The sequence below is a fragment of the Manis javanica genome, chromosome 10 (assembly GCF_040802235.1).
Source record: "Manis javanica isolate MJ-LG chromosome 10, MJ_LKY, whole genome shotgun sequence".
Classification (NCBI taxonomy): domain Eukaryota; kingdom Metazoa; phylum Chordata; class Mammalia; order Pholidota; family Manidae; genus Manis; species Manis javanica.
In genome coordinates, this window is record NC_133165.1 from 110,386,936 (window position 1) to 110,398,568 (window position 11,633).

General features: G+C 58.2%; 1 protein-coding gene across 1 annotated transcript; it reads right to left on the reverse strand.

The window, feature by feature from the left end:
• Nucleotides 1-536: 536 nt before the first annotated feature.
• CBX6 (chromobox 6) lies at nt 537-11,247 on the reverse strand. Its single transcript, XM_017664062.3, has 5 exons — nt 11,062-11,247; nt 10,842-10,885; nt 10,624-10,689; nt 10,416-10,482; nt 537-6,208 (listed from the first exon to the last, which is right to left on the reverse strand). The coding sequence occupies exons 1-5, from the start codon at nt 11,128-11,130 to the stop codon at nt 5,207-5,209; spliced, it is 1,248 nt and encodes a 415-aa protein (XP_017519551.2). The 5' UTR covers nt 11,131-11,247; the 3' UTR covers nt 537-5,206.
• Between the last annotated feature and the right edge of the window lie 386 nt (nt 11,248-11,633).

Here is an 11,633-nt window from a genome sequence, read left to right on the forward strand (position 1 = left end):
CCTAAGTTGGGAGAGGGCTCCTCACGTCTGCTTGTCTAACAGAGAAGGCACACAGTGCCCAGAAAACAAATGTGTCTCTGAACCGTAAGGCAGGTCCTTGTTATCAACATTGTGTCCAATTGGGATGCACTGGAAAAGTGCCCAGGGCCCCCACCCTGGGCGGCTCTCTCCCAGGCTCTGTGCAGACAAGCTTGTTAGGGTTCCAGCCCCACCATCCCTGCTCCTGGGGGCAGGATCTGGGGAGCGGGCAGTGGCACGTGCCTGCCCAGAGGTGCTCTCCAGGTTCCAGGAAGTGGCAAGGACCTGCTTCCCGTGTAGGGGGTTCTGATCTCAGCTTTGCTCACTTACAGGGTGTGAGGCGGAGGGAGTGTGGGAGGTGGGGAGCGTGGGCCTGGCCAGCGTGCTGGCCTGCCACAGCTGGGGGGCAGGGAGCCCTCTCCACACGAGTAGCAGGAGAAGCAGGCCTGATGCTTTTGAAAGACCAGTCACAGCCAGAAGAAGTGAGACAGACACACACTCATCCCCACCGCTAGACCTTAGCTCCGGAATGTGACAATTTATTTGGGGGGTGAAAGCAGCTTTTCACCCCCACTTCCTGGCATTGATACAATATTGAAGAGCAGCAGAACAAAACGAACAAGACAAGAGTAACCGGCACAAACCCCCCTCCCCCAGCCCAGAAACAACCAAACCCAGAACAGAACCAAACCCACACCCAGATAAGCCGCCATCTCCACCTGCAACCTCTGCGAGAGCAGCTAGGGGCCTGGGAGACCCGCCCCACGCAGGGGCGGCGCCTCTGCTTCCGGTCTCCTGCCAACCCTACCAGCCTCCTGTCTTTAAGCACTGGAGGCAAAACGTTTAGCCAGCTGGGAGCTGGACGGTTGAACCACGGACAAAGGCAACGACACTTCATTTTTAAAATGAGAAAGAGAAAAAGGAGACAGCGTCCCTCCCCAAATATAGAGCTATATACGTATATTTTATATATATAGAATTCATTCGTGCACAATTCATTAAATGAACTTCTCAAAAATTAAAAAAAAATTATAAGATACATTTCTTTAGGCCTTTGTGTTTTTAAATTAAAACCAACAGAAAGACGTCTCCATCTCCACTCCACCCTACAGCAGGAGTAAGCCCAGACCTCGTTCCTTGTACCGTGGCCTCTTGTAGGGGGGTCCCTTATTAGACCACCGGTCCCCCCTTTGCCTAGCCAAAGGGCACCCACTCACTGTTGGAGTGGGGTGCTCACTCCTTTAAGGCAGGGCAGGACCCCACAGGCCTGGAAGATGGGGTCCTCAGTCCCCACCCAGCCTGTCCCCCTATTGATGGGCTCAGGCTGGGGAGACCCTCTCCTGGAGTTTTAGCCCCTATTTGTAGGTTTTCTGGATCTGAGAGGAGATGCAGATAAAGAAAAAACAAAACCTTTAAAACACTTTCCTTACCTTTTAAAAGTGATTCCTTAAACCATACAAGCCCCCAAGAAGATGCCTTGGGCTAGTGCACGGGAGCCCGAAAGTGGGACTGACTGGGCAGGGCTCCGCTGTCCGGCTGGGCCAGGGCCAAGTGCAAAAAACCCCCCAAAACAAAGAAAAAACAAGAAAACTCGAAGAAGTGGGGAAGGCGGTGAGTCTACACGGGTCCCCAGAGGCTGAAAAGGCTGCTGGCAGCCCAGCTCCCGAGCTAAGTTTCCTCCTCTGGGCTGACCCCTCGCTCAGGGCCGCCTGGCTTGGGGGTGGCCCACAGGCTTTCCGTGGTGCCAGGGCCTGGGTCCCACCTTTGAAAGGGGCTTTTCCCAAAATGCCAGCAAGGCTGGGCGCTTCACCCCAGCGAAGCAGCTTTGCCCCTCGGAGCCCATCTCCTCGTCTGTTGAAAGGGGTGACGCCTCCTGCTCTGCCCCACCTCACACTGAGGTGGGGACTAGGTCACCTCCTCCCAGAACAGAGCAAGCATGGAGCTCATTTTGACCCTCGCCCCTTTGCAAGGCGTGAATGAAAGGGGGCTGTGGGAGGCTGGAGGCCCCAGTGCCTGCGGCCCCAGCCAGACACTCCTCAGCAGCTGCCTGGACACCAGCAGAGCTTTACGAAGAGGCCTGGCCGCCCAATGCACCCATTTCACAGAAAGGCAAAATGAGGGTCAGGAAGGGGAATGAGGCAGGGATAGGTCCCAACTTCCCATCTCAAACCAGACACCAGATCTCACTGCTCCCTATGACACATGGGTAGGGAAGGGGTGGCACTGAAGGGGAGATCACTGGTGCCCTAACCATTATTAGACATGGAGAGCAAGGCTTTGCAGAGTATTACACATATAAAAATAAAGCAAACCAGACTGCACTTCTGCGTGGTGATGAGGCAAATGGAGAAGCAGCAGGGGGAAGGGCCCGTGAGAGGCTGACCGTGGAAGCGAGTTGTGTGGGGGCTCGTGGGCCCCTGCTCAGAGCCACCCTGGGAGAGAGGCAAAGGAGGGTTCTGCCTGCTCTTGACCCTGAGCCCACTCAGGCCCCAGCACCGCAGGGCTCTGCATGCGCCGAGGTGGGGCTGCATGGCTGAGGACCAGGGGCAGCAGCCTGCCCACGGCAGAGAGAGGCAGGCATTCCCTCCTCCCCGTGGTGACACCCCACCACCCCTTAGGGGTGCCACCTAAGACTCTCCCGGAGCTCACAGCTCCTGTCTTCCTGAGGCCTGCATGCCTTCCCTGTCTAGCCAAGGAAGCTCAGGGGTATCACGGTCTCTGGGGGAATGGGGACGGAGATGCCCCCATGGGGTGGCGGTGACAGGAACCAAATGGTCCAACAAGCCGGCAAAGGAACGGAAGAGAGCAACAAAACCACCTGTACCTACTCCCCAGCCTTCTGGACAAAGTTACCAATGACGGGTCTCAGCAACGACCCCCACCTCCCCACGCCCCAGCTCCGTTTGCCTGGCCCCTGCAGCTTCTGGCTAGTTCCTTTGGGAAAAGCTGTCATCTTCCCCTTTGAGCAAGGACAGGTGTGGAGTCTGGGCCCAGGACAGGAGGGAGGGCAGTCGGCATGACCCCGGGCACCCGCCAGCCGGGCTGAGGACTCCATCTCCTGTCCTAACATTGCCACCTCACCTGTGCAATCACTGCGTTACTAGTTTTTCTTTAAATATCTCTTTCTCCCCCCCACCCCACCCCATAGGAATCCCACAGTATTTTTTTCTATTTCTTTTTTCTTTTTTTTCCTTTTTTTTTTTTTTGCAAAACTAATTCTTTCAGTTTCCTGTCATAAAATCACCTCTGAAAACACAACTTCTTTACAAAAAAAGTCACGAATGACACAGACTCTCAGGAAAACACATTTCTATGGTCTCTGGAAACACCTGTAATTGGCACCCAGGTGGTCACTCACCTGGGGTGTGGAGTCAGGGGGGAAATCACCTCTAAGGAGAGGAGAAATACCAGCCCTTATTTGGGGGGAAGCCAATTGGCACTTGGACGGCCACAGAGCCAACACAAAGGGCAGGGTGGGGAGGGGTCCAGGAGTGCCAGCCCGCAAGCCCTGCAAGGGCCCTCGTTCTACAGCCTGGAGCAGGGAGGGAGGGGCAGGGGCCACGCCACAGCCCTGGGCAGGGAGGCTCAGAAGCAGGAGTCCTCCCACACTTAAGACAAAGACACTATTACCAATCAGGATTCCCTCTGCCGCCTCCTACCTTTCGTCATGCTGCTTCTGCGCTGAGACAACTACCGCTGCCCACACCTGGGAAAAGTGACCTCGAGCCACAGAGACACGCCATTCACGCCAAAGTAGGCCCAACAGAGTCCAGGGCTGACCAGTGGGGCTGCCTCCCCCACGCACCAGGCCCCTGGGCCTGCCACCCTCACTCTCCTGAAGAACACAGGCCCCTCTTTGGTGCCCTGCTTTGGCCTGCCTACCTGCCCAGTGCCTGGACTAAAACTGGGGCTTTGGTCTCTGCCACTGGCATGGATACCTTGGCTCCCTTGGCAACACAGAGAGAGAGAAGCTGCCCAGGGTGGCACAGGCCTCCTGCTGCGCCAAGCGGGCTGGGCTGTGAGGACACCTCTGCAGTCAGCAGGAGGGAGGGGGTGGGAGAAGCTGAGGACCCTCAGGAAGGCTTCCAGGCTGCCTCCTTGCCTCCAGACTCCCGGGAGGAAGGGGATACTTGGGCCAGGGATCTCCCCTCTCTACCTCAGTCCCCGCCGCACCATGTCCTGCAGTGAAGACCTGACTAGTCGGGCTGACTGCCCACAGGAGAAGGGCATGGGGTGTGCAGTGCATGCCCCCTGCACCCCTGGAATGGAAGGGTTGGCCTGTGGCCTCCACAGTACACTCCTCAGACTTAGGTCTCAGGCCCAGCTGATGGCAGGGGAAGGTCCATGCCTTCCACCATGCTACCCCCCAGAAGTGCACACATGGATACATGTACAAACTGCCCGAGGGGCCACAGCTGCACATGCACAGCCCCAAGTTTCCACAGCAGGCGCTTGTAGCACCTTTGGTCCAAACAGGAAGGGCCTCTAGATGCTGGGAGGCTGTGGCAGAGTGAGGAGCTCCTGCCACTCCACCCACCTTCAAGACAGGGCTTGGGAAAGAGATGGGATGGTGCCTAAGGGACCTGCTTGGGTCTCTTCTGAAAGTAGCAGGGAGACCCATGCCTCTAGCCCTGCTCCCGCCTACCTCGCTGTTGTGGAGGGAGGGGCCGAGGGCGGCCTCGACCTCTGTCCAGGCCTTGCCCTCCTGCCCTCCTGCCCAGCCATCTGGAGGAAGGGAAAGGACAGTGCCCCCACTGGGAGGGGTCTCCTAAGGGGCCCCACAGCTGCTGGGGTAGCACCGAGAAGTCAGATGCTGTGCGTGAGAGCTGGAAGCAAGCTGGGGAAAGACCGTGTGGGATGTGGAGGGGGCAGCTGAACCCCAGGTTCTGGGGCTCCCCAGGAGCCTCCCAGCAGTCCCTACTGTGCATAGGCAGGGAGGAAGCTGGGACACAAGAGAGTATTTCCCAGTGCGCTTGCCCTACCCCCTGCCAACCCGTTCCGGGACTGCCCCTCCCACTGGGCTTCAGGGGGCTCCAGCTGCCCAGCCCCATCCCGGGGTCGACACCGAGCCATTTGAAAAAAGCAAAGCACAGGCAGAGGTGTCTGAGGGTGGGGGTGGGGGTGGGAGCAAGAGTATGACTTTGGGCAGGAGGGCCCCCCCAAAGCCCCCCTCCTTGGTGGAGCCCCCTCACTTGCTCACCCCACTGCTGCCACCAGCCCCTGCAGCACCTGCTACCCCAGCAGCCACCTTCTCGAAATCCTCAGGGTTGCAGAATTCCTTGATAGTGACTGTCAGGAGGTTGCTGGTGACATCGGTGACCACCACATTGGAGCAGGGTGACATCTCAGGGCGCCAGTCCCCAGCCTCAGGCTCGGAGGAGGCACTGGCAGGCTCAGGGGCTGTGGGAAGTGCCTGGCTGGTGGCAGCAGCGACCTCGGGAGGTGCCCTCTTGCTTGTGGCGGCCGCCTCGGGAGGGATGGACAGATCGAGCACCTCAGGCTCCCGCCAGTCGGGGGCAGGTGGGCTCATGGTCTCGGGGAGCAGCTTGGGGGGCACATCGTCGGGGTCAGAGGAGGACTGTGGTGCTGGTGAGGGGCAGCCAGAGGAGCTGGAGCTGCGGGCGTCATAGGGGGCAGCGGGGGCGGCCAGGAGCAGCCCTGGGCCCGGGGAGGCAGTGGCATCAGCCTTGCTGGCTGCTGGGGATGGCAGAGGGCTGGGCGGGGGCTTGTTGTACAGCGCGAAGGTGCCAAACTTCATGTGGCGGATCTGGGTGCGCAGGATGCTCTCGCTGAACTTCTTGCTCTTGCCGATGACGCGGTTCCTCGAGGGGACTTTGGGGCGGGCGAGGCTCCCGGCCCCCTGCCCAGCACCCCCTCCGCCCGTACCCTTGTCGATCACCTTCAGGTTCAGGATGATACGGTTCCGCTTGGGCTCCCGAGGCTTTACCTTACGATTGATGATGCGTACTGTCTCAGAGAAAGGCGAGATGGGTGGGCGTAGGCCAGGGCTGCCACCCTGGGGGTCCGGACGGGGCAGGGGGCGGCGGGACATGCGGTGGCAGCGGCGGATGTCCTTCTTGAGCCGGTGCACTGCTGCGCTGGAGTGGAGCTTGGGCGAGGCGGCACTGGCGCTCGGCTTGACGGAGAAATGCACGTCGCTGATGCGGAGGGCCTCTGCCTGGGCCCGTGCCTGCAGAGCAGAGGAAGGGCTGGACTGGGGCGCAGCTTCCCACCCGCCTGCTCTGAACTGCCAGCCACCCACGAGGTCAGTCTCACTAAACCATCATGAGAGTAACAGAACCAGGGGTGCTTGTGACCCCATCTTAGAGATAAGAGGAAACCGATTCACACAAGTGAAGCGAAGTACATGAGGTTGGAGGGCATGTCAGGCCCTGGCCCAGGCTCAACTCATTACCTTTGGAAGCTTGGCTGTGGACCCCCAGGACGGATGGGTCGGTGGCTGCCCTTGCTGACAGAGTGTCCACAATAGGGACACTGTCCAGAAGAGAACAGCCCTTTGTTCAGAAGCCTCTGACAAAACCCTGTTCTGTCACTCCTCCACGGACCAATTCCTGGTGACAGAAAGGAGAGGGAAGCCCCTCCAGGCTCCCTCCAGCCCTCACTTGCAGGGTCCCAAATGCACTGCGCTCTCTCCTTCTGCCTCCTCCACCTTCGACATGCCTTCCTGCCTGCTCATTGCCCCTGTGACAGACCCTCGGCCCCTCCTTTGTACTCCTGGCCCCCTGTGCTTCCCCTCTTGGGTCCGATATCTGTCTGCCTAGGGCCTGGCTCAGGGCCTGGGTCTGAGTGAGTTGGTGCCAAAGGATTCCAAAACCAGCACTTAAAGTCCGGGTTAGAATCCACCCCTGTTAGACACAGGTCTGGTAGGAATAGACTAAGAAGCAGGATTGGTCACTCCAAATCCTCTGCGCCAGTATGACCTAGGGGCAGGATGGCTGAGCAAAGGCCTGTGGGCAGTCAGAGGTAACTGTCCCAGGTCCCTGGCCCAGCTGCACTCCCAGGTGTGAACCCTATGCAGCCCCGGGGCTCTGTAGCAGCTCCCCTGCTACCTCATGGGAGATACGGGTTGTAGCAGGGCCCTCAGAGACCCTGTGTTCAGGGTAAGAGACTCTCACAGCCATACAAGCCATCCTCCATGGCCAGTCCTTCCTTCACTAAGAGAGTACTGATGAGTCACATGCCAGCTACTGGGGCTGTTAGTACAAACACAGTGTCTACCCCCCGGGGGGCTGTGCTCATGGGAAGCCACGTAACAGGCAATTAGGGTGAAGGATGATTCAATGCAGAAAAGGAAGCTTGGGCCTGGAGGAGCACAGCCCCAGTCCTGGAGGATAAGCCTAAGTAGGAGAGAACCCTGCTCTTTCCTGAGCTTGATGGGGCCCCAGGTGGCTGCAGAGACCCAGGTGGCCTGCGGAAGGACTACGACAAACAGAGGAGGCGGAGATCCCAGGGATGAGAGGATGCAGACGGCCAAGGGACTGAAAGCAACGGCTGGACGGAGGGCAGAGGTGGGTGATCTGTGTTCTGCAGACAGCCCAGCTCCTAGGGGGCAGCGGTTAGGCAGTGACAGCCTTGGTCCAGGTGGAGGACTGGTGGCTGAGAGGAAGTATTCCCATATTCAGTCTATAAGCTCCCTGAGAGTGGGATCTATGGTTTGGGGCCTCTCAACCTCTTACCCCAAAGTGCTGGATGCTTAACCACTAACTGGGATGTAACCTGTATGTCCCTCAGACAAGACTACATTGAATCTGGCCACAACCCCCAGAAGAGGTGTTTGCTGACTTACTTACTGAGTTAAAGTATCTTCGTTTAGAATGTGGGAGAAGCACAAGTAAGGCCACATGGCCCTCCTGGCCACACCGGAAGGCTCCTGGAGTTGCTTGGTCAACAATCTCTTCGGCCACCAGGTGGCAGCACACAAGGCCAGCCTTCCCAGGGTTCCAGGGCTGCCCCTCCCCTGGCTTCCCCGCCAAGCGGAGTCAGGGACTGGTTCCCTCACACCTCCTCCCAAAGGCTGGGGAAAGCCTTTTGCAGGTTTACCCCTGTAGAAGCTTAGGAAACCTCACCCTTTCTGATCCCCGCAGAGGGTGAGCATTTACTTGGTGTACAGCCTGAGCTCTGGGACCCCTGTAATTTTAGTTCTGCCAGTGTTCAGCAATGGACAATCCTGGGGAATGTCAAAGTGTGACAAGTCTCAGATCCAGGATGAAACCCCAGCGTGGTGGGCCTCCTGCGACCACCAGGTAAGAGTGTTATTTGCTTAGCACAGTGCCTGACACCAAGCAGGTACTCAAGGTACTAGATTTCTAAATTTTTTTTAAAAAGGGACTGGTTTACCCTTCCTTCTTTCCCCTTCCCAGGTTGAGAATTAAAAATGATTAACGACAGCCAACACGTTTACTGCACTCTGACTGGCTGACAGGCATGGCTTTGAAGGGTTGGCATGTATGACAGACACTATGGAAGGGGAGAGACCCGGACTCTACCACTCACTCTCTGTGACCACTGCAAGTTCTTTAACCTCTCCAGCCTCAGTTTTCCCATGTGTACAATGGAGATAATGCAATCTACCTCACAGGTGCTTATTCCCTTCTGAGTTGTTCCTAAGTCCTGAGTGCAATTTATTTGCCATACACACTGCCTCTCAGAGCAATGGGTTCAGACCAAGCTGACCTCTATCACCCCTTGCAAATACCTTTATCACCCTCCTGCTGCCTGTTTTTAGGGTCCACATCAAGGTCCTCTCATCTACCTCTCCATCCTCTGCCCTACCAACTCTGCAGTCTTCATAGTTTTGTTTATGTGTGCACCTTGCCCCCTTAATCTGACGTGCACTGTCTGAGGGACCAGAGTGAAGAAAAAGAGATAGGATGAAGCCAGGAAGCTGGGGGTGAGACCTCAGGTAAGTCATTTCCCCTCTCTGGGCCTTGATTTTCTCATCTGTGAAATAGGGATAATACTCCCCACTTCATAGAGTTGTTGAGAGGATTAAGAAGATAATCCACGTAGGGGCTCGGCACTGTTAGGCCCATAGCCAGCTCAGGCACTAGAGCTTTGTGGCGGCGGGGGTGGGGGTGGGGGTCGGGGGGAATTTTTGTGAATCAACGCTCATGGTCATTACTTGCTTCACCGCTAGAGGGTGTAGCAGCTGCACTGACGGGCTGTCCACAGCCCGCCCACCCCGCAGCGGCTCCGCCCCATCCCGGTTAAGTAGCTTGGAGGGTTAAGGTCAGTCCATTATTCCCCTAAATGTGCATATGGGTCAGGAGTCACATAAATATGCAATTCTGGAAACCAACATTTCTTTTACTTCTGCTTTATGTCCAAAACAAACCTTTATACATACGCAGTCCTTTTTGGGGGGTGGGGGCATGTGGAGAGGCCCACCCTACCTTCCTTGAGTTTTGAGCCTTTTGGACAAACTGGAGATTCTGAGGTTCTGCATTCTGCATAGACTCTTCTCTGCAGAGTTCTCCCTGCCTTTCCTATGCCAACTGCCACAAAATCACAGGCTGTTGGGTGGGAAGGAGCCCTGTGACAACTTTAGTACTAATGGGGAGACTGTGGTTGCCCGGGGAGACCTGCCTGCAGCCTTGCCTGCTCCTCGGGTCATCTCACCTTTCTTTCCCAGACCGTTCTTTCTCACTGAAAACAAAATAAAACCCCCAAAACTCTAAGATGGCTTCCCCTGGAGCCAGGTTTCCCTCCCTTGCCAGGGCTCATATGTTATGCTTTCATTTCCCCACTCCCCATTCTCATTAGAATCTCCAGAAACAGCCAGGGGCGGGGGGAAACTGAGGCTCTGAGCTCTGTAGCAGCAGCCCAGACCAAGTGATAAACTCAAAGCAAGGTAATTGAAGGTCCGATTCAAGTTGGATGCCCCAGTGAGGCGGGAGGCTTGTGGAGCAAATCCTAAGATAGAGGGATGCTGGAGGCAGGTCAAGTGCCTCCCGGGTCCCTGCCATGAGGAAGACCACAATACAGCTGGCTCTACCCGCTCAAGGCTCGGGGAGATGAGGGCTCTCATCTGCAGACGGACTCCCTGCCATGCCCTCAGGTGGGCAGCCCCCACCTACCTCACCCCCCCTCCTGGAGCCCTGCTGGCCTCCCCAGACCCTGGTTTTGTCTGCGAGGTTTACCCCCCTCCCTCCCCACTCCCACCCCCTCCAACTCCCAGGCCCCTCCAGCTGGAGCTGGAGCTGGAAGTGGAGCTAGAGTTGGAGAGGCCTGCTGCCAGGGGCTCGCAAGCACCCCCTGCCCGGCTCGGGCCCCTCTGGAAAGGTCTGCCTGCGGCGGATCTGTCCCTCCCTCGCAGGCCCCGTGCTGAGCCAGGGCTAGGGGCCCGAGAGAGGGCTGCTGGGGCTTGGCCAGGTTACCTTCAGGAGGAAAGTTTTGGGTTTGGGTCCCCTCTTCTTGGGCCCATACAGCTCACGCTCCCTCTCCCTGCGGCCGAGAAACGCCGAAGGTTAGAAAGAGCCCCTTCCCGGGCCCCACTCCGCGCTCTGCTCCCCAGCTCTCCCGCTTCCCCGCGCGGCGCCCCAGCCCAGCCTCGGCCCGCCGCCCCTGCCAGCTTCCTAAACTCACTTCTGCTCGAAGGCAGCAATGAGCCGCGAGTCCAGGATGTTCTCCTCGGGCTCCCAAGTGCTGTACCTGCCGAGTCACACATGCACAAAATAAAAATGAAAACCTGAGAGGCAGAGGAACACGCAAGCGAGCAAACGTGTGCACCCCCCACGGGAAAAAAAAGGCCCGGGTGTCCGCTGCCTCCCCTCCCCCCTGCCTCCGGACCCCGCGACACTCACTTGATAGCCCACCCCTTCCATTTCACCAGGTACTCGATGCGTCCCTGAAAAAGAGAAGAGAAAAAGGGGGGAGTGGGGGCGGGGAGGATGCGGGGACGCCAGGAGGAGGCGGCGCGGGGGCGGACAGGGAGCCGGGGTTAGCGGTACCTCTTAGCCCCGACGGCCCGTCGACCCGGCACCGGCTGCTGGGTGAGGCGTCCCGTCCCGGGAGGCGGCTTACCTTTCGGATCCGCCGTTTGATGATGGATTCGGCCGCGAAGACCCGCTCGCCCACTGCAGACAGCTCCATCTTGCTCAGCAGCACCCACAGCCCATAATACTCCCTGCTCCCGCGGCCGGTGCTGCACCGCTCGCGCACGCGCCGCAGCGCACAGGCCCCGACGGGCGGGCGCGCGGCGGGGCGCGCGCTCGCGTTCCAGCTGCGAGAGTCACGTGACCCTCCAGGCAGTCTCGCCGTTACCAGGACTTCCTCCTCCCCGGGGGCGGTTGCTAGGGAAGGTGAGGGCCAGCGGGGCGGGGCCGCGCGCTAGCTCTTAAAGGGACCGTGACAGGCGGTGGGACTCGGACCGCGGCGTGGGGTGGATGCTTAGCTCGTGCGAAGCCGGGTTGGGCGCAGTGCAGTCTTACAAACACTTTATCACTCCTCTCTCCATCTTTCTGGCCCCCTATGGCTGGCAACTTCTGCGTTTATCCTCTGGGCCACGTCTCGCCCGGCCAGCAGGGAAAGGGCGATAGAGTCGATGCAGCCGTGCGCGCATCCTCTCAGCAGAAGTTTGCAAACAGTTAATTATG